This window comes from Parasteatoda tepidariorum, chromosome 1 (genome assembly GCF_982258835.1).
Source record: "Parasteatoda tepidariorum strain Cologne lab strain chromosome 1, Ptep-v5.0, whole genome shotgun sequence".
Classification (NCBI taxonomy): domain Eukaryota; kingdom Metazoa; phylum Arthropoda; class Arachnida; order Araneae; family Theridiidae; genus Parasteatoda; species Parasteatoda tepidariorum.
In genome coordinates this window covers 87,149,168-87,173,442 of record NC_141755.1, presented here as the reverse complement: position 1 = coordinate 87,173,442, position 24,275 = coordinate 87,149,168, and the positions used below count along the sequence as shown (strand labels likewise).

General features: G+C 31.0%; 1 protein-coding gene across 1 annotated transcript in view; it reads right to left on the bottom strand.

The window, feature by feature from the left end:
• Positions 1 to 6,428: 6,428 nt before the first annotated feature.
• LOC107446312 (beta-alanine transporter-like) overlaps positions 6,429 to 24,275 on the bottom strand; it is a 175,044-nt gene continuing 157,197 nt past the window's right edge. The window contains exons 5-11 of the mRNA XM_071179490.2: positions 21,590 to 21,716; positions 16,944 to 17,071; positions 15,925 to 16,139; positions 14,704 to 14,882; positions 13,524 to 13,720; positions 12,039 to 12,095; positions 6,429 to 7,606 (exon numbers count right to left, since the gene is read on the bottom strand). Coding sequence (XP_071035591.2) covers positions 7,480 to 7,606; positions 12,039 to 12,095; positions 13,524 to 13,720; positions 14,704 to 14,882; positions 15,925 to 16,139; positions 16,944 to 17,071; positions 21,590 to 21,716 — 1,030 coding nt within the window. The 3' untranslated portion in view covers positions 6,429 to 7,479. The remainder of the gene's footprint in view (positions 7,607 to 12,038; positions 12,096 to 13,523; positions 13,721 to 14,703; positions 14,883 to 15,924; positions 16,140 to 16,943; positions 17,072 to 21,589; positions 21,717 to 24,275) is intronic.

The following is a 24,275-nucleotide window of genomic DNA, read 5'->3' as shown; positions in this document are numbered from 1 at the left end:
ACACTGCTAGAAATTTTTATAACTGGAACCCCTCATTAATGCGGAATATTTTTCTTCGAAAACACGCAATATAAACGTAAGTGTGCAATATGCATGTTAAAATAAAGTGACTAGAAAAAGAATCTTACGGTCCTGGCCACATCAAGTGATTGGGTTTCTTCAGTTGAACGATTTTACCTCAGTGATCTTTTATTTCTCTTTCGCAAATTTATTTATGTCAGACTTATTTTACAACACCGTTCGATCAACTTTATTAGATTAAGTCGATCATGGACTGCAATAGTGGCACAACTCAAAAAACACACGTTTTGGACTAAGAAAAGGTGTAAATATGAAAATACGCATTCTTTCAGCAGCAATACTAGCACAACTCATAATTCACCTTGAAGGTAATCTTCGTTTAAGAAAAATGAAGCATTTCTTTTGCATTTTCCTTAGCAATGAAAACTTATCTCAAAACTTGAATTTTTGATTTGTGCCGCTATTGCAGCCCATGAGCGAAGTGATGTATTTTATGTTTTGTGCAGTATATCCGTTCTTATATCTTGTGCTGGATTCTTTGTAAGGTAGTAGTCAGATATAAATTTTAACATTTATGTTGAAACTATTAAGGAAAAAAAATGATAAAAAAATGTACAATAGAGATAAAAACCATTTCTTACTTTAGCATTTAAAGCGGTATAAGTTTCGTTAACGAGTGAAATACTACTCTGTATTGACTACTCAGATTAAACCGTTAATAAATGCGAGGAAATAACGGGGGCTGGTGAGCGAAAGCTGAAAAGGGGTTGACTCTCTTAGCTACTAACCCCTTCCTTTTCGCTCCCGTGAAAATGACGGGGTGAGGTTTCGCCCTCTATTTCTCGTTCCCGTGATATTTCTGGGCTGGTGTGTTCAGTAGTATCTAGTAGAATAAGAATAAAACTAATTAATTTCTTTTGTCCGGAAAACATTTTATTTCTCATTTTACACACCAGATGGCAGTACCAGGATACTTTTAAGGCAATTGTGGATAGTTAGGTTATTTTAAACTAGTTGCAGCACTAATCAAATACTTAATACAAATACAAAAAATAGGCACTTTTATGACCGTTTTCTTTAAAATTAACCGATCGTTAAGGGGTTAAAAAAAAGGCAAGGTCTAGTGAGTGATCTTTTTTTTTTTTTAATCCATCTTGTCAGAATGGTGCTTAATACATTTCAAAGGCTCATTCATTTGATAGTTATGATTTAATTTGATGCTTAAAAATATGATAATGGGGTGCTTTATAATATAAACAAAACAAGGTGCGTTATAATATAAAAATAAAAACAAAAGTGCTTTCCATCACACGTTAACTATTTAATCTTCAAGATTTTTCAAAACTTTAGTCTTTGAGTGTGTATATACAGATGATTAAAGGAAAATAAAAATGCATGATTTTTTTTAAGAAAATGACAATTTATTCAATACTCATATCTACAATTCCAGTGATGAAAATATGAAAAAGTGATTGATGACTATATCTTATAAATTTCATAATGCATAATATGTGATATGTATACACAGTGATTAGTTACAAGAACTAAGCTTAGTTTTAGAAATGAAAAAAATATATATATTACAATGTTTTTATTAAATGAAGTTTATGATAATATAGCACAATTACTAAAAACGTTAATGATAACGCAACGCATTTAGTCAGATTATATGTCCCAGCAATGGAATTTTTATATCGGAAAAATTTTTCGTTTTCAATTTTTTCACATTATTAATATTTGCTTTGAATTTTCTAATCTTTCTATTAGTGGAAAGCTACAATTATGCCTTTCTATTTTTTTATGCGCTTACAATAGTTCATTTAAGATTAAATGCTTTTTTTTTACAAATACTGAAATTTTATTTTTTAATTTCTGCTTTTTAGTCTATGAGGATTAATTTTGAATGGGACAATGAAATTTTCATGCAATATTATTTTGGAAATGTAACCATGTTTTAAAATATTTTAACGAATATGTATGTTTTAAAAGTAAAATAGCTTTTAAGTTTTTTTTTTGTAAGTTTTCTTTTTAAAGATGTGCCTGCAGCACTACACTAACAGAGAAACACCACTGTATTTATCTAATTTGATATTTTTCGATAATTACAAAATTAACGTTTTCAGAAAAAAACACTAAAATCATTACTTCACTGATTTGACGAAAATATAAAAAATGATTGAAGATTAAATCTTTTTTTTTCAAGATGAACATAAAATGCCACATATTACAAGTATATGCTGTAAATATTTATTTTGAATGATTTTGTGCTTTTTTCTACTATATCAGATTTTGATTACAGTATTGTGAACACGAGATTTTGCTAATTTCCTATAATCGACATTTATATCTGACAGAAAAACAGCAATTAGACATGAATCTTAAAAAATAAATAATAGACATTTTAATTTATGGATTATTTTGAATCATTAGTTTTTATTTTTAAAATAACTAAATGTTTTTCGTCATTTTTGCAAAACTCTATCTAGCACGCATATGATTAAATAGAAATTAATCACATTGTCTTCAAACATTTAGACGAAAAATATATAATTTAAGGATATCCTTATTTATCAAGAACATAGTGTAGTTATCTATTATATTTGGTTAGTTACAAAAATTATATATATATATATATATATATATATATATATATATATATATATATATATATATTAAAGTGTGGAATTTTAAAAATATGACACGTCTCAATTGATGAGTACACTGTTTTTATTTGAAAGGATTTCTTTGAATTTATCCTATCATATCCAGAACTGCTGGGAAGTTCACAAAAAAAGAATGGATATAAGTTGATGTGATATAAATAAAATAATCCTTCAACAGTCGTAATTCTTACGCATGATTGTCTGATTTAGAAAATCCCTCGGAAATTGCTTTCTATCACTCAATTAATTCTATTGTTTTCTAGTCCTGGTTGATTTTTGCATGGAGATAGAGAAAATCAATAACTTTCTCTAGAGCATCTCGATATGATTGATGTCAGGAGTGAGGACAGGAGTTCGAATCCAGCCGGCCGTACAAACTTCCCGTGTAGTAAATGGTGACTGGTGCACGTTAAATCTGCCGGTCACAAAGTCCTCCACGTTCCTATAATAAATCAGTACTTCTGGGGGTACTGAATTGGACATTGATCGTTCTCTGGTTAAGGTCAAAATTACGACCTGCGGATGAATGAATGGGTTCGTCTTTTAAACGGGAGTGGCAGAAGTCGAATTCCTGTCCATAGATGGCGCCTCTAAAAATAAAAACAATCACACCCCCTCTGCCTTAACGACCGACGATACCAACAACATTGAGGTTTAGAGGTGGAAAAGTTTCACTTTCCTGAAGTCCATGAACAAAATTAGCTTTATGCGATTGCCCGTTGCCATGTATGAAAATAAAATTACGGTTCATTCATGTGCAATGCAACTGTTGAAAAATCATTTTATTTCATTTAAAAATTTTTTTTTCGTACCAAATTTTATTAAGGGGAGTTCGTAGGGCTTATTGAAATAATGCTAAAACCGACCTTTTTTTCGTTGTTCCTTTTCTAAAAAACTACCAGCGATATCGCTTTGAAATTTTTTTGGGGATATTTGAGATTATATTAGTCGTATGCTATGATAGTGTTTCCGCTTTAACAGGAAAACTTTTTGAGTCATAAAAGATTTTTGATGAAACTTTTTTTTAAAAAAATTAGAAGATCTCAGTTCATATATATATTTTTTTTTAAATTCTGCCAAAGATATGAATTAATTGTTATCACATTGTAAACATGTATGTGTAAATATTCTGTGAAAAAGGAAACTGAAGCAATATCTTGATTAGATGATGAGAAAAGGTACATCTAAAAAAGTCAGTTTCAGCGTTATTGGAATATGACCTACAGACTCCCCTTAAAATTTATTCAGTCTAGAGGTAATCGAACAATATGAAATTCTCTTAAATCAACACCAGTATACAATTTAAACAAAATATCTCAAAATAATAATACTTTAAATAAACTCACGATTACACATCAAAAAATAAAAAACCACGTTATAAATTCTACATTTTCATACACAAATTCATCATTCTTTACATATTTTTTACACAAACTGTATATATATTTATCTATATATTATTTCACAATTCTTTTTAACACACAACAATAATAAAACAGATTTTTTCACAAGTACAACTTAATATTTGAATTAGGAGGATGCGTAAAATATTTAATTTTTACAAACAGATACCACTTTGTTATTTTCATGATATTTATTTAAATTTTAACTAACCCTTTCTTGAATACTGTTGTTTCTGTGAAGTGCAGTTTTAATAGATGTTCATGAATTACTTTTGTGTTTTGAAGAAGAAAAAAACTATTTGAAGGCAATTTATTTTTAATTAATTTTTTCATTGTAAGTTTCTTTGGTCTAGCAAGGCAAACCTTGTGAAGATAAGTCATTTGCTAGTAGACAATATTAAGGGGGGATAGTGTTTGTTATTAACAAACCTCAGCGTTTTTCACCATAAATCTAATGCATTTAAAAAAGGGTTAGGATGATAAAATCAATTACATATGTGTATGAATTATCAATACGACATTTAACATTTCTGACACAAAACAAATTGTAATTGATTTAAAATCATTAATTTACTTTTTGAAATGAAACTTCTAATGCGACTTCCAACAAGGTTGCGTTAAACGTTTAACGCTACCATGGTAACGCTTGCCTGTGATCCTTGCAGGAGATTTTAATGTGAATTTCTCGTTACCTGAAGCTGAAACATTATTAACCTTCCTTAAAGACAAATTTGGATTAGAAATGATAAATGGTATAAATGATCCAACAACCAAAGGGGAAATTACCATTGATGCAGTTTTTGCAAGAAATATTAAAAAAATAGAACTCAAACATTTCGTATCTTACTTTAGTTATCATAATCCCATTGCAAATGTTATAGATTTGGATATTTCTTCATTCGAAAATGATAATTACAAGACGCGATCAATTGTGAATTCTAAGCAATGTTAATAAAGTTTGTCTTAAAGAAACAATATGATTTCACTAAAAATCAATTTCTACCCCTTCCTATTTTCATTTCCACATTACGAAGTTTCACTTCTTCCGCGCGGAGGGACTCCGTGTACTATTTTTTTTTTTTTTATCTTTCTTTTATAAACAATAGCATAATCTTAGAATAATGTTAATATATATTTCAACTTTCCTAAATATTTTTACAACATTTCACATATATCTTTTTTTAAGTATACAAGTTATGAAATGGCAGTGTTAAGCTTATCGTCTTATGAGTCAACTCGCTAGTTACACCCTTTAGCTTCTCTCATAATATCAATAGAGTTGCCTCAGGTTCATTAAATCTGGCAATGTGCACATTATACTCATTTCAGGTGTTTAACAGGAGATAAACCTGTTTTTAAAAGTGCGCCTACATTTTCTACCCTCTAAATACCATAAAAACATTCTTATTATGTAATCGTAAAAAAAAAGAATAAAAAATATTATACGAAATTTTTTTTTGAAATATCACCTAATACAAGTTATTTAAAATGAGTAAATACTATTTACGTTAATTAAAGACAATTATATTTCTATTTCTAAATTTATTTACCTTAGTAGCAATAATTTTATATGTAATATTCAATTTTATATGACAAATGTGTTGAGAATCTTAGCTGAATGATAGATAAAGGGAACGTTATCAATCAATATCATACCGACATGGGCCCCATATAGAAATGTCAGATTCGCTGGATGCTTAATAGTTATTATTCAGTCGGTATTGGGCTTTAGATTTCTCTCATTCAATCTAAATAGCACCTATTTTTAATTGTTTCATGATGTCTAGGATGATTGAGTCAAAATCTAGGCTTTCCAACCCAAGTCTATCGACGAATGCTCTCTTACTAACTTGATTGAACCGATTTTTTTACCCTACAATCAATATTATCAATCGATATTTTGCCTGGATGGAATTGCCTGATTGATTCGATACTTAATAGCAGTTTCTCAGTCCATATTTGGGTTATATGGTTTTGCTCAATTCAGTCAAGATAGGACCTATGTTTGGTTGTTCGATTTTATGTAGGTCTATTGTGGCAAGATTTACGCTTTCCAATTTAGGTTTATTGCTGCATAATTTTGTCAATCGGTTGAGTCTATTTACCAAGAAAAAATTGCTCCTAAGGTAAATGATTATTTATGATGGGTTTTTAAATTGTTGATTATTTTAAGTCGTCGTCATGAAAAATGTAACATTTAAATAATTTAATAGAAAGGTATATAATTTCGATAAAAAAAACTAAACAACAATTTACTAAAATTAGTGATGTCTTTCATTATGAATTAAAAATATTTCAATTTAGTTTGCTCTAAAAAATTATTCTCCATTCATTTTTATAATTTATTTGGTTTATTCGATAATTGGGCAATTTTCTAAAATAAAATTTAGAGTGCGGATTACATTTCATATAGTTTCTTAAGTTTAATGTTTTGAACATTTAAGTTCAACTATGATTTCAATAAAATTATTTATAACTAAAAATCGTAAAAGAGAATATTTGTCTAACAAATATCAGTGCTTAAAACATATCCAGAGATGTCAACTTGCTCCAGACAGCGGATAAATATTTTCGAATGGTAGTCTTTTAATGTATGTTTCTTGCTTTAGTAAATTTGATTTATAGCTATTTTACTCACCACTACTTCTGAATAATTCTACGGCTTATGTGATAACGTCTCTTAGTTACAGTATAGCCGTGTTGAGCTAAGAGCCGTGTTGATTAAAAAGATGACAAAATAGTCAAAAATCTGCAGATTTAAAATTTGTAGTTCTCTACTGTTTTTCAAAATAGTTTGTCGAATCTGGAACTGTTGTTATATCTGCATATTGACACAGTAAGCACAAACTGAATATGAAATTAGTAACCTTAATTTCATTGTTTCATTTTGTATCAATATGAAAGATTGAAATATCTGTAACTATTACATTTTGTATAGGTAACTAAAAGATCTTGTATTCGTAACTGCAACATTTTGTGTTTGTTAATGAAAGTAAACAAAAACTGAGTTGAGAAAGTTTGCGAAAAAAAAATGACTGCTGTCTGCCTCATTTCGCAATTTTCCAATTACTGTTTTAATTTATAAGAAATTTTTCACTTACTGTATTTGCATGCAGTTAATCTCAGTTAAGGCTGGATGACAATTTTTATGAACACAACTCTACAGCATTTCTAATTAAATTTCCTAAAACTAAAAATAAAAAATAAAAAATGCTGGAATTTCTGGTTTACGTGTTTACAACTCACGTTTTTTAGAAGTGTCCAAAACAAAACAACGAATTTAGAATAAATGTATCTATGATTAGGCTGTATAAAAATTCCAGGTTAACTTGGCATTTGACGAAAATCGTATACTTTATTTTCTGCTTCTATGCGCATCTCCAACGGATCTATCAAAGGACTGTTACTTTAAGTTCATCCAAGGATGTCCGTCTTTCAGTCATTTTAGGATTGCTCATGTCTGACATTGCCGATTCTCGTCCAGAGTAAGACATTTGGCTTTCTTGACATCGCAGAAGGCTTAAAAAATAAATCATACAATAATGGGTTAGAATATTTTTATCAAAAATCAATAATAATAATAGTTTGATAAATAAATTCTAAAAATATTCCATCATAAAGTCACGGTGGAACAAAGCATAGAGTGTTCACCTCTCAATGAAGGTGATCGAACCCCAACGATAATGGCTGGTCGATACAAATTCTGCTACTGGCTCGCGTCGACTACAGTGTTGACTTAAAGATATCCTCAGTGGTAGATGGATCATGGGTTAAAATCCACTTGACGTTGGACTAACAGTGGAAAGTTTTCACGTTTTTAATCCCCATATAACTCAAAGGAGGGTTAGTTCCATCAAAAACTGCTTCTCGAAAACTAGTCCGTACTGATGTCTGAGCCATGGAATCCTTTATTTTATTGGTTGGGTTCAAAATTTCAAGGCTATGGTTCATTGTTCAATGGTGAGGAACATTTATGATCGTAAACCCAAAAAATGGGTATAAAGGGGTTACCCTTTCTTAAAAAAAGAAAGAAAAATAAATAAATAATAATTATTATAATTCTCTATCTTAGTAAAATATTTCTTCTTATCCTTTTTTTAAACTATCTGACTTTCTTGTTTTGGATTCAATTTTAGGCTTTTGATATATTTCATTTTCTAAAAATTATATTTAAGAAAAATAATTTTCTTTTTTCTTTTTCAAAAAAAAAAAAATTATTATTCTCTATTATAGTCTAGAATTTTTCTTTTCTTTTCTAAATGTCCCCTTTGTTTTTCTTCAGAGTTAGAATTAGAAGTGTTTTCAGCTTCATTTTCTATTCTCTGTATAAGCCATTTATTCTTGTTGTAATTTTATGTGTTTTATGTATGTTTAACGTATGTTTTGTCTGTAGAATGCATGTTCTACTCTCGTGTGCCCTTGAATAGGGCGGGTCGAGATAAGAATAAACAATATAGGCGCCAAGAAAGAGCAATGAAACGGTTGTTCTAAAAACAACAGACGAACTTAGAAATTTAAAGATAACTGGAAAAAATAAAAATTGTGCTGCGTTCAACTCTACAAATCTGAAGAAATTTTCTTATCATGATTACTAGTTACAAAACTGTTCTACTGAGGGGACCGGTGAACTGAGAAAGCTTCCAAATAATGTTTTCCAAGTAACTACTATCAGCAACAACAGAAAAGTGCAATCTGAGAACTAATTTAACTGGTGCCTAAGCAAAAATATATATTTCAACATAGAATAATGTAAAATGTGTAAAAAAATAAATAAAAGACGTACTACTATGAATGTTTTCATCTAATGATTGAATTTTCATGTTCTATGACTCAATTTTAAAGGCTCGAAGGGCTGATCACAAATATGTTAATCAATTAGTGCAGACGATATTTTAAGTTACCAAATCAGACAAAAAACGTACTTTCTCGGAATGAACATATCTTTTTTTCGACGGATTAGAATTTTTGACCTCTAAAATACATGGGGTAGAAGGAATCTTTGACATATGGTCGCAATAGTTTGGACATGAAAGCGATCTAAAGTTTGGACCCTTTAATGTTAATTTAATGTTAATGTTATTTTCGCTTCGTGTTTCGCTCCATCTCCAGAATTTTTTAAGTGAATTGAAAATTTTTTGCACACAATTATAAAGTTTGTTTGTTAAAGATAATTCCATACAAAAAATGAATTTTAGTAAATGTTTACTATTTTTTATTATTTTATTTAGTAATAGTCCAAAAAAATTTGAATTAAACGATATACAATTGCCTACATCACTTTGAAGTGCGTAATTTTACATGGCAAAATACAAAATTTTACAAAATCGGTAAAATTGTTTCTGAGAAATCGAACTTTAAATATGCCGTAGTTGTAAAATTCAATTTCTCAGGAACTATTCGACCAATTTCACTCAAATGCTGTATTTTGCCATGTAAAGTTACGTTCTTTAAAATTATGTAAAAAATTGCATACCTTTCAATTCAATATTTTTTCAATTAATATTAAATAAAATAATAAAAAAATAGTTATTTATTAAAAGTTATTTTTTGCAGGGAATTATCTTAGAATAAGTGAATTTTATAATTGTGTACGAAAAACTTTCAATTCGCACGAAAAGTTCATAAGATATGGCAAAACAAATAAAAATAAAATTAAGGGGTCCAAACTGATATTTTGATCCGATATTTTGGGGATCAGAAATCTAAATTCGTCGAAAAACTAAATTTTTTTGTCTGATTTCGTGACTTGCAATAACATCTGTCCTTATTTAATTAGCATATTTGAGATCACTTCCTCTAACCTTTAAGAGTGAGTCCTAGAACTTAAAAAACCTATCAAAAGTCGTTAGGATAAATCTTTTTTTTTTTTTATTTTATCTCAAGCCCAGAAATTATTTTTTATAGTTTTTTATAGTCATCAGCGCCATCTGTAAACGAACTCTAATAAACAGCAACATCAAATATTTGTTTCTTAGTCTGTCTACGTATCTGCGAACTGTGCGTCTCGATTTATCTTTTTCTGCTTTTTTAAATTGTGTTGTTCATTTGAAGGTATTTTTTATTAACTATCATTAGCCATTTACAGAAGACATGATAGGATAGAACATATTGCCAACGAGATAGAATTCTTATGAATAACACAAAATCAAAGCTAAACAAATCTGACATGCCGAAAGAAGAGAATAATTAAGCTTTATTCACAAAGAAAATTTCACATGTCTATAAACTTCACGCATAGGAATAGAACATGCAATATTATTTAGAATTACTAGAGATACATATTTAGGATTATTAATCAGTTAGTATTTAACACATTTTAGTAACTGCAAAACAAAGACTCTATGGAAACGTAGTTGAGCAGTAGCTACAAATAGATTGTCGTTGGATAAAATATGAAGTCTTTCAGTTAATTTTCATCCCGCACATTAGCAGGATTAATGAGGTCCCTAAAGATGTTTAAGTCATTTGCAAACTATAAGTTCCTGAAACAGCTTCTAAACAAGAAAACAAACATAGTGATCTGTAAGAAGATAAATTGTCTAAACTACTAGGCCAGAATTTAAAAGTTAAGTTAGATGAATTCATGGTATTGACAAATTATTTTTTTAAAAAGCTTATTCTTTAAATTTGGTAACTTTTTATTGATGAACTTTGGGTAGTAGACTAACTCTTTTTAAAATGCAAGGAATGGTGAAAAGATGAAGTAATTACACTAATTAGGGTTTTGCTAGAAACTAAATAAGTGACTCTAAATATGCTACATGTTAATGGCAACGATTTAACATCATAACAAGTTATGTGAAAAAAAGTTTAAAGTCAATTCCTACTTAGGTGAACACTGAAAAATTCCATTTTAGTTACTTTTTATTAAATAATTAAAAAACATTTTCTCCCATATTAAACTAAAATTAATCAATTAAATTTAATTAATATTTGAAAAAAACTGTATTAACATCGAATATCATCCTCTACAAGTTTAAAAAAATATGTATTTGAGTGGATGAATAAAAAGTATTATATTAACAATTGAAAATTTGAACAAATTATAGTTAGAGTGTAAACTAATAGTACGAAATGACAAATAGAATTCAAAATTGAAAAGTTTATTGTAAACTCTCTCTCTCATAATTTGCCAAGTATTTGTCCATATTATTAATGTTTATATCACTTAAGTAAGTATTAAGTTTATTAAATGTAAGCCACTTGTATTTGGAACTCGCTGAGAAATTTATCACATACCTTGCCAGTGTGACTTTCACTACATCCGTAAAGTCAGACCCGCTTTGAAGTTTAAACAAAAGAGCACGATACATATGTCAGTTATGAAGAATGTGATAAATCATCTATTACAGCGCATTTTTTGCTCTTTGGCTTAAATTCGATTTCGATAATGCCAATATAAATTTTGCACACCCTGTCACATCAGCTCATATTGCCCGGGAATTTTGTTTCTTGATATGAATTCCCATTCCCTTGTTATTGACACGAGTTCATTAACATTTCTACATAGCCCGTGGAAATGCATTTTTTTCTGATTTGCCTCTTTCGACTACTGAGGTTGTTCTTTCCTTTTTATTAATTTTTTTTTTAACCTCCGCAATTTTGGTCTTGTCGCGACGTTTTTCAATTGTATTTTCTATTTTTTTATAGTTAATGTGCATTACAAAATCTCTAACGTACATCACAAAAGCAATTCGAGAATAAGTAATCGTAAATATATACATATTTAACGCTTTCAACTTTACAATCTATGACAAACACTAAAATGTGACAAGTTTTAAGTTTAAGCAATTGGTTTACTAAAATGTATAGACCCATGCATTCAATTTTTATTTTGTTGCATGCATCTATTTACTTTGTAAGTAAATTTTAAAGTAAGTTTAAGAAAAATGAAATGTAAAGAGAATAAATACAACATGCAGATATCATTATTAAGTACATTTCTACGTACCTAAATATAGGGGATTCAGGAAATGCTGGGTTGACTTTTCCATTACCTGGATTGCTCCTAAAATATTTATTATTTATTCATCAAGCTTGGAGGTATAGTTAAAATATTTAATTTTTTTTCATTTATACATAATACATAAATAATTATAAAATTTCCTACTTGATAATAAAAAACTAAAAATTGGACAATTATTAAGCATGAAAATTTATGATACGTAAATTAAAAAATATAAAAAAATGATTAATACATTCTGAGAATTTTATGGTCGTAATTATTCTGCGACTGCAGTTTTATTTTAAATTATCTACCAAGCAAAGATATCATTGTGTTATAAATAAAGCCTTTTTTACTTGTGAATTTTCCAATTTGTAAAAAAAAAAATACATAAAATGAATAAAAAAAATTTTTTTTGTCGTATGCCTGTTTAGGAAGTGGGGGTGCGATTGTTCCTGTTTTTCAGTGGCGCCATCTATGGCCAGTAATTCGACTTCTGTCACGCCATTCACACAACTACAACCAGTTTATAGGGCGGGTCACATTCAAAAACAAAGGAGAAAGGATAGAACACACAGAAAGAGAAGGAAACATCCATGTCTTGCATGGGATTCGAACCCAGGACCTTTCTGATGCAGGGACAGTTCCCTGAGGATGATTCGAAAAAATCTTATCTCAATACGGGAAGCTATCCTCAATTCAGAAATAGATATGAAAGGGAAGGAACTTATTTTCCAAATCTCTGTACCCATGGTTCTGCTCAGCGACCGGGCACAGGACTTTTGATTCCACAGATTTTACGAGCATGTATTTTGTATGTACTCGGTGAATTTTGTATGTACTCGGTGAATCTTGGTGGAGTCGAAGATCAAACTCCTGTCTGATTCTCTAACCACTGGACTACAACGTTCCTACGTTAAGCTTATAAATATAAGATAAATATTAAGAAACGGCATCACCGTATATCACAATATAACATAAAATTATGGATGACGGTCGATATTTAGAAAATATTGAAATGAAACTATTCATTAAAATAGTTCAAAAGACTGTCATGATTTTCATTTTTTCCCCTTTAATTTAAGTTTGCTTTATCTGTCATCTGTGGGAAATGTTTTAAACTAAAACTGGTAATTTTAAGAAGGAGAGTTTATGTCCTGCATTAAAAATTTTCGGCAAGATATTTATATATTTTTTTTACTTTAACTGTTTTTTTGTTCTTTCTATTACAAACTTTAAAAAATATTTTCTTTCTAGGAATTCTCATTTTTACCCTTAGTTTTAAGTGCTGCCATCTGTGGAAATATTAAAATAATATGAACTAAGAATGGGAAGCATAAAAATGATTGTCTTCCGTTAACGATTTTCACCACAATAATTTTTTTTCTTAAAAAAAAAAAACCCTTATGGTTTTTCTGTTATAAACTATAAAAAAACAGCGAGGTTAATCTAAGGCATCCTGTATTTGGAGACAAGTTTCAAAGGGCTTACTTGAGGGGATTTTTACAGCAAGAGCAATTATGTTCGTCTGCCCAGTGATCAGCAGCGCAAGGAGGCATTATTGGCAGAACCGTTGGCTCATTCAGGAAGTTCTTGGTACGAGTTTCTGGCAGTGTCAGAGCTACCAGTCCCCCAAGTATCTGAAAAACTCCAATTAAGGCCATTGGTAAGCTGTGAAGTGTACGTCCCTACAATAAATAAAAATAAATGCAAAATTATATATACAAGATAATAATAAAAAAAATAAAGGGGTTTTGTTTCATACTTGAATCACTCTATGCAAGGGAAGAAATATATTTGTTAATTTTTTCACTGGTATCACAAATTAATTAAATATATACTACTGAACAAATTTTCAAAACCAGGGTTTACTTAACATAGCCTGTACGTTTCGGAATAAAATTAGATGAAACAAAAATGTTTAGTTAAACACAGATTATATTGTAAGATATACCATTGTAAAATGCTAATTTTTAAGAGTAAAAAAATAAAATTATAATTATCTTGTGTTTAATAACGTTGTGTTTAATTTAATAATAATGTTCTTTACGGATTGATCACGAATACTGATTGCTACTGATTAATTATAGTAGCGCAATCTCAAATTTTTTTTCGGATTTATTTTAAAAACTGATCATTTGAACCATTATAAAAATCACGTAATTTTTTTTGTGCATAATAAGGATATTTGTATTCTCATAAAGTTTACATTTATCTGTAAATTGTATAAAATAAGTTTATAAAACTCAATTTCGAATCTGTTAAGCCTAGTTCTAATTCATATTTTTTTTTCTCGTTGCTCTGCCTGCATGTTTGATTATCAAACTAATGTTATTTTAAGAAATCTGGTATGCATGTTTATACTATATTAAATAGTATTGCCTTATATTGCAATCTGAAAAATAATTTTACTGACTCTTATGAACATCATATCTTTCTGTAATTATAAATAGTGTTGCTGAACAACGAACATGGTGGCAGCTACTTTACATCAAGTAATATAAAAGAACATATTTGGTATGGTGAAATACCTAGATCCGAGTGTTGTGCATGGTGTTTCTCTTCACCACTTTGGTGTAAAATAGTTGCTGCCATTTTTAGCGTTGATTTTTTTTTAAAGAATAGTATTACATCTGTCGCATTGCTGGTAGGTATAACAAAAGTATAGTACCTGATATATGAGCAGAGGTAGGAAGACTGGGCAGGCTAGACTTATGATTTCTACTAGGACTAATGCTGGCTCTCTTGTACCCTGCGGCAGAAGCTCGGCAGTCCAGAGGGGCAGAACAAAATATGAAATTGAAACACTTAACTTTGTACACGTGAACAGCGATATAGAATTAGTCTTACCTGAAAAATAAAATGAAGACTTTTATAAGATGGCACGTAGCACGAAATGTAATAGAGAGAGTTTCATACAGTAACTTCGAGAAAAAAGATGTTACCATTTAAATTTTTTGGAAATTCTTTAAACTGATAATTTTTAATGATAATGAAAAATAATTTTTAAAGCTACTATCTTCGTTCCCTCTTCTCAAACGTTATGCTCGCCAAAACACTAAACGAAATCGATTAAATAGTGCTCTGAAAATCTAATTTTTTTTAAAAAAAATTTCGTCTTTTTATTTCTTTATTTAATTTTTTAGAAAGAAAAAAAAGATAATGACCTTGGAGGCATTCAAGTGGAACTCTGAATTTTTCTATTTAAAAATTGCGTTCTTAAAAATGATGTAAATATTAATGTAACTTACAATTCAAATTTTTTTTTTACTGTTCAACAACATAATAAGTAATAAACTTCATAATTATAAGCAAAATATTTTCTATTTGCTCAAGGAGAAGGCGACGCATGCAAAAAGTAAAATTGATATTAAGGGACACAAACTTTTGAGACCAAACTATTGGGACCATATATTTCAAATTGGACCCCATTGGTTCAAATGCCCCCCACCCCCAATATTTTATTTATTTATAACCGTCGTTGAACAGCTGGCCTGATTTTGGGCTTACTACGACTAATGTTTTACTTCGTAGCCTTGTAATTTTAAACCCAATCCATAAGACAATCTATCGAAGAAAAGGTAGAATTATTCAGAAACAAATTTCTGTGTATGATTTCCTAACTTAAAATATCGTCTGCATTAATAATAAACATATATGACATTAGGCTCTCAAACCATTAAGATGAAATCTGAGCACTTGAAAATCCGATCATTAAACCAAAAGTTATGCTGCTTCGTTTATTTTTTTCCGCATCGTACAGAAGGTATTACATCGCTAGCAGTAAGTAAAGTATTAATCGCGAGTCTCAAACCTAATTATCCTTCCAAACTTATTAAATAAAATTTATCTTACAGTACTGACGTACTTTCCACACTAATGTTCGACTTACTTCGTCTTCTTGTTGCCATAGTGATGCAAAGTACCCCTCCTAAGGCACATGAAACGCAATAGCAGCACCTACGACTGACAAATTTTAAGATGATTGAGGCACAGAACCAACCAGCTATCTCGGTTAGGGCAGAAGTGAGAAGATTAGAGTGAACATCACCCTGCAGCTCAATACATAGATAATTCAGTCCCAAAAAGGATGCTGTACTCGTCAACCTAAAAGGAAATGATAAACTAATAAAGCCGAAAACGTATGTCGGGGGAATAGCTATCGACAATGATACACTACAGTACTCCCCCACCAGAATTATAGCTGTGATAGAATTCGATGAACAGGATCTCCCTAGTTGATTCATTGCTGTTTCATGAGAAACCGGGAGAGATGTATTGAGATCACCATACTTTTAAATGCTGATCGTGAGAGCTGTATTAAGTTGACGGTCGTGGCCGCTCCTGTGTTGCCTTTAGCAGTCGAGTTTATGCGTTGTACGTTGTGTGTGATCGAGATTGAGAAGCAACAGCGTGAGGAGGTGGATAACGTCGCAGTCACAAGTAGCATGTCAACTGTTCAATGTGGATTATCCTTCGATGTAGGCGTGTTCAGAGCTAAGTGACCGTCAGACAGACGTGTTCACATCACGTCCGCGTCACCAATGCGGGGAGAATAGCTATCGACAATGTCAACCTTCATCTATGAGAAGGCATCCCACCATAGTATCGAGTTAACATGTCGTATATACTAGTGAATTGGAATTATATTTTTTGTAGTGATAGATACACTACATCTATTTTAAAAGTATTTATTTTAATAGCATAGAATTAATCTTTATTGTTCTGAAAAGATTTTTTTCATTATTAAATACTGATATCGTTATTGATTCAAATATTTTTTCTAACTTACTGATATCGATATTAACGATAAATTTTTTTCTTCCAAATAGGAATAATATAAATTTTTTTCTTCGGATATTTTACTTGCACATCAAAAAAGTAAAAATTATTATAATATATTAAATTTACCAGCTAAACATTATGACAATTATTCGTTTCCGGTAGCCTTGCGCTCGAAAAAGATCCTTCGTCGCCTCCGCTTGAGTCTTTGGTTCATTTTTGTGTTCTTGCAAACTTTTTTCTAAAACAAACTTCCTCTGAAAAATAAAACAAATCTTTCTTATTAAGAAATAGTAATAATTAAAGCAGAGAAAGAAGTATTTAAAGTAGATAATAGTTTTAATTATAGCTAAATTGCATTTAAATGAAGCTAATTAGCCGAAAAATGGAGGATTAATGAGGGATTTCTTTTTTAAAATTTCGAGTAAATTCTCTCTAGAGAGAAAGTAATCCTTATGAAAGCATGATAAATAGTACTAAAAAAATCAGCATTTTGCAGAAATAATTATGTTTATTAGAAATAATAGTTATGTAAAAGAAATACAAATGCGTTCTTCAGAGATTATAATTATCAGGTTTTATTATTTTTATAATTACGCATTTCTAATGGTTAATGATCATATTTTTTGGGCTATGTTTTCAACGTTTTGTTATTTAAAAACATTTAAGAACTAATTATAAGGAGAATAATTGATGAAGATTGAAGATTTATGTCTAAGAATATTTATTTTTGTTTCATTCTTTTTTGGGGCAATTACTTAAATATATATTTGAGGGATTTTTTTAACATATTAAATGAAAAAAAAATTATATTTAATCATCTTTATCTTTTGAGTAACATTTTAAAAACTACTAAAAATAAAGTTGCTGAAATATTTTCCGAAGTGAATTTTTAATCCGTTAAGTTAAAGATATTTGTGTTAATTAGTACTAAAGGAAGTTAAAAAGATTTGTCGTTATAAAATTATATATGTTTTTTTTAATTAAATAGCTCTTTGTTCTTTCATTTTTCTTTGTTAAGCGTCGTTTTAAATTTTCTGCAAAAAGAAATGTTCATGAAGTTTATATAAAAGTTTTTTTAGAAAACTTCTGCATGTTTCGAACAATTATTAAATTGCTTTGACTATTCCTTGATGTCTGTTTTAGGTAAAAAAAAAAAGGGACTTAGAAGGAATATGTTATTTTCAAGGGATTAAGCGTTAGCCTTCAAATAATGTGATTTGGGTTCGAATCCATGCCGTGGCTCGTTAATACAAGACTTTGCTCCCGGTTAGCATCGACAAGAGTGCTGACATAAATATTCTCAATGGTGAAAAAATGGGTTAGAAGAATACCCCTGTGGCCAGGGTAACTGTGGGAGGTTTTCATGGTTTTCCATAAAAAAAACCTATTTTATAATTTTATTATTTTACTATAGTTTACTATATTTAATAATTTTACAACCGTCGTTGAAGAGCCGACTCAATCTCGACTGGAATTCGAATCAAGCAATCATCTCTGGGATTCGAACCCAGATCACCTCATTGGAAGGTGAGTGCTCTATCCCCTGAGCCACCACTGCTCGAGTATCCGATTTAGGGATTTTCTTGTCTTCTGGATTAGGCTCAAAATTTTAAGGCTATGGAGTTTGAACAAATATTCAAAATTTGGTCGGCAATTCAACGTCTTATTTAATTTTTAGCCATTGCCCTTCTATAATTATTATGAAAATAGGAAAAGATGTTAGATTGTCAAGATGAAAAACAACAAGATGAATTTTTGGTGAAATTTTAGAGCGTTTTTATAGATTTTTTTTTTAATATTTAAGGAGTTATTCATAAAAATGCTTCATAAAAATTGTTGTTTCTCATAAAAATGCACATTAACTGAGAAATATTCAGTATTTTGAGAATTGATTTTCCTCTAGGTAAAAGTTTAAGAAATTTAATGTGTTTTAAATGGTTTGCAGTATTTAATTCTATTGAATTTTATTCTTTAAATAGTATTTAATTCTTATCAAAATTTGCTTTAAATGGTTTCAATATTTAATTATATTGAATTCTATTCTTCAAACTCTATTTAATTCTTTTCAAAACGTGTAGTTAATATAGTTTATTTGATATCGAATAATTTATTTGGTTTGAAATTAAAGCACTTAAACTGTAAATTTGTTTTCTTTGAAAAAATAGCTTTGAAGAGCACATTTCGGGAACAATTCCGTAAAAAAAATTGTACATATATATATTTTTTAAATTTAAGTAGATATGCTTTAATTTCTTTATGCAACAGCTTTATTTGCTCTTTTATCAATAACTTAAGATGATACCTTGTAGCAGGAGTAACTTTTCTCCCCAAATTTCTTTCATCTCCGTAACTTATTTAAAATGTAGAAGAAGTAATTTCAGACAAATTTAGAGTATAACATTACGCTTCAAATACTAAAAAGAAATTTTCAAAATGTTCAAATAAAAATAATACGTTGTGAGGATGTAACTTAGGATTGCGCAATAGAGAAGTTCTCTTTCAATAATTTGTTTGCATTTTGAAAATATGTTTTTCTGCATTTGAAACTTCGTAATTTACTTTAAATTTGTCGAAAGTCACTTTCTTTTTCTTTTAAATTAGTTATAGAGATGAAAGTGAATTTGGGACGAAAAGTTAAACCCGTATATGGCATCCTCTTAAAAGGACGCTATACCATGGAAGTAACTTTTCATGACAAATTCTGTTTCACCTCCGATGGTATTTTAAAGTTTAGATAAAAATAAGTTCCATGTAAGCCAACAGTCGTAAATCAGTGAATTCATCAATTAATGAAATTTGTTTCCAAAAATCAAAATGTAAGCAATCTGTAAAAAGTAAGCGGGATTACGAGGGCAGAGAAGTAATCTTACACTACTTTCCTTGCATTTTGATGTTTTGAAAATATTTTTTCAGCATTTGAAATGTCATGATTTATAATAAAACCAACTTTTTTAATACTTTAAAGTACTTATGTGGAAGAAAAAATTTACCATGACTTAGATAATTTGCCATATATTTTAAATCACTTATAGGGAGTGGATAATTTACCAAGAATTACATAATTTGTTACGAATAAGACAATTGACCATGTACTTTAAATTACCTATGGGGAAGAGATAATTTCCCATGATTAGATAATTTCCCATATACTTTAAATTACTTATGGGGAAGAGATATTTGACAATGTAGGGTTCCTACCCCGGTATAGCGTTACTTTAATATCATCATTTCAAACACCATTTTAAAATAATTTGAATTCAGAACCATATGGTTTAGTGCAGGGATGGGGAAACTACGGCCCGCGGGCCAACTGTGGCCCGCCGGAGGATTTTATCCGGCCCGCGAATAGAATTTTTATTTGCCGATCAGCGGCAAATATAAACAATATACATCCATTTTATTGTCGACTATGTTTAAAATTATTTCTGTTTTTCCTTTTTTAACAAAGTACTGATGACATTTTTACTTTCTCTATTTTTGTTCTACAAAACATAAATTGATGAAAATAGTTAGCACAGACAGCTTCTATTGGTAAAATGTTGAAAGCAGAAGTTCTTTATAGAATAGCCGTAGATTGGCTCCAACTAGCGTTTGTCTTTCTCGAGGAGCTGACTTATGGAATCTAATATAGGTAAATTGTACTTCACATTTGGCAGACTGCGCATTTTACGCTCCAAAGAGCGGACAATCTAACAATCATCTGAAGCAGTTGTTTCTAAATATGCCTAAGTTTGAATAATCATTACCAAAAGCTAGTTTCCAAAATTTAAACTTTCACGCCCAGAAAATCAGTGCTATGTTAGCTTAATCTTATATACGTGAACAAGAGTTTTCTATTATGAACCTTAGAAAAAATTATTTCAGAAGCAGACTAACAGAACAGGATTTAGCCTTGTTCCTTAAAATAAGCACATCTCACTTCGACCCTTAATATAAGGAACATTTAGAAATGAAATCGCAATTTCCTTTATCCCACTAAATATTTAAATTAAAACTTGTATATCGCTTTTTTTTCTTTCTTAAATTTTGAAGATCTTACTTGGCCCACGAAACATTTTTTTTCTTGATGTTTGGCCCTCGACCAAAAAAGTTTGCCCATCCCTGGTTTAGTGGAATGATAGCAACGGACAACCAATGCACATTTCAAACGTACCTGACCAAATTATTAGACGCATTATAAGATTCGATGTAAAATTTTAATTATCAGGTGATACTATACAGCTTTATTGTTTTTACGCGACTGAAACCGGTTTACGTTCGTGTATCGATTGGTTAAATCAGACGATATATTATAATATAAATTCTACGATTTGATAAATTAGACGATATATTACATAAATATAAAATATTTGTTATATCAGTTTTTATATTATAATAATTAGACCAAATTATTAGACTCCTAGTAGTGTTTTAATAATTGCATGTTTTGCACAAGTTTATATGCAATAATTTTATACTTAAACATACATGTCATGGATTTTTATTCAGGAGATTTTTTATTTACTTCCTATTTGTATTTATTTTTAACGTATTGCATTAAAATATTAACCAATAGATGCATGGACATGTGCGAGTCTAAACCGGTTTCAGCCGTGTGAAACCAATAATGCTGTATAGTATCACCGGATAATTAAGATTGGACTAAAAATCTTATAGTGCGTCTAATAGTTTGGCCAGAGACTGTAAGTGTGCTTGTAACATTCATGATTACTTAAAAAGAAAATCGGAAACATAGCATTATGCTTTGGATGTGTGAATGAGATATGCGTTACCTTCGTTGCTACTATGAAGTCTGGTGTGACATTCTTCCTGTTGATGCGGGCTATCGTCCTTATCAGCCTTATCGTTTCTTCAAACCTGCCTCTTGCCAACAGCCATTGTGGAGACTCTGGAAGTACCCTGACAAACTGTTGGATTATTGCGCTACGCTTCAGCAAAAATACACACAGCAAACAAATAATACATAACTTTGATGGAAATTAAACACTTCAAACAAAATAAAACGAAGTAACCGTATCACTTTATATCCGTCGTTGAACAGCCGACCCAATTTTGGGTTTACGACTACTAATGTTTAACTCCGTAGAATTTTGAACCCAATCCAGAAGACAAGGAAACTCCTGGATCAGTACCCCAGAGGTTTCGATTTGTTATAGAAACATGGATGACTTTGTCACTCGACCGACTTAACGTGCATCAATCACCATTTACTACATGGAGAGTCCTCGGCTGACTGGGATCGAACCCACAAACTCTTGGACATAGGCCCAGTGCCCTGCCAACTGGGCTATCTCAACCCAACTTAACACTTTTGTATGTACTTTGTATGTTTTGTACTTAGTACGTCTGCGTTCTCCTTACGTATATTCTCAGAGTATGCGAGCCTGTGGAAGTGCTTTTTTCCTTCTGCCGGTCCTGAACGGGTTACAGATGCGTCCAGAATCAAGATAATTAAACGATCTTAAATCATGGCCCAGTACCCTACCTACCAGACTATCCCGGCCTTAACCGTATAACTTTTTTGTTTTATATCCGTCGTTTTTGGGTTTACGACTACTAATGTTCAACTCCGTAACCTTGTAATTTTGAACACGATCCAGAAGACAAGGGAACTCCTGGATCGAGTATTGGGAGAAATTTGCCTTCGTGGTAGGCTTTTGATGGAACTAACATTTGCGTTACATGGAGAGGAAGACCACGAGAACCTCCCACGATTAGCCTAACGGCAAGGGGACTCTAACACATGATCCGTCTACCACTGAGGATATTTCACGTCAGCACTGTGGTCGGTGCAAGCCGGATGCAGAATTCGTATCGATCAGCCATCGCCGGGATTAAACCCCGGCTCAACTCATTGGAAGGCGAAAGCTCTATCCTCCGAGCCATCGCGGCTCTAACCGTATCACTTGTCAGAAAGGACGCTCATGAGGTAAAATGAAGTACTAAGTTAAATATATAACTTGACAGGAAGAAAGAACTTAACACAAAATAAAGCCCAAAGTTTAATGACTCACAAAAAATGCATTTGAAGTAAATCTATATCTTAAAAATGTAGAGTTTAGTATTGATATGTGTGCGTCTCACTTATAACTCCAGAACAGTTTGATCGATTATCTTGAAATTTAGACAGTGGTTGCAAGCGGCAAATTTATCCCCGATAATAAATTATATTTGTAATTTTCAATTAGTGCGTTCTGTAGAGAGTATGAAAAAATAGATTTTTTTTTATTGACTTAGAGCTCGTCATTCATAAAATTTGAAACTTCAGGTAATTTTCTTTTTTTTTTAATATTTTAAAGATTAACAACAGTGATATTTGTAAGCTTATGTTTCTCATTAAAAAGATTGTTCATTATCGTTATTAGAAATATATTTTCCTTTAAAAAATGTCATATCTAATTCATTAGCATTTTATTTCAAATCATTTCACAGGGGCAACCGAAAGATTAAATAAATTATGTATTATATAATGGATCTAAGTACACTGGTGGACAAAATTAAGAGATGGAAAACATTTTCGCACATTCATTCGCACATGCAAGATACCCGCACACCACTCCATGTGCTTGACAATGGTTCTGTGAATGCCCAGAGATACAGGCAGGAGGTCTGAGAGCCCTATGCGCGTCTTTTCAGTGGCGCTGTTGGCCCTGAGTTCATTTTTATGGACGACAATGCGCGACCACATAGGGCTCTCATGGTTGATGAGTATCTGGAAAGAGAGGATATTCAACGAATGGATTGGCCAGCCGAATCCCCTGACCTGAATCCTATTGAACATGCTTGGGATGCTCTTGGGAGAGCTATTGCGACGCGCCAACCTCCCCCCAGAACCAATCTGGAGTTAAAAATTGCTCTGGTGGAAGAATGGGAGGGTCTTCCAAAAGTCCTCCTTAACTCCTTTATTAACAGCATGCATACTCGTTGTGCATGCTGTCTGTCTGTCAGGGGGGACCATACACCATACTAGAGGCAACACACACTGTACAAGCCTCACTTTTATTGTTATCTTTTATCCTTAAGTTCAGACTACATTGGATTTATTGGCAATAGGTCTTGCCAGGGAATGGCACTTTCATCTTTGTTTTGTATACTTTATTATCATGGAATAAGCTATATCCGTACCAAATTTCATTTATTTATATTCAGTATTTTTTGAGATATTTGGGAAAATGTCTTCCATCTCTTAATTTTGTCCACCAGTGTATTAGCGGAGTTCAAAACTCATTACTAGTTATAAAAAGTACTAACTCGTTGAATCCTTTTAACAGTACTTTGCGCGCACAATCAAATGGGTCACGTCTTGATCGTTCGCACAAAGGTTCGATATACGAGCAAGAGTCGTTTAGGTTCAGACGATAGAGCGCTCGCCTCCCAATGAGGTGACCCTGGTTCGAATCCCAACTATGGTCTGCCGATACGAATTCCGACTGTGCTGATCACGGTGCTGATGCAAAA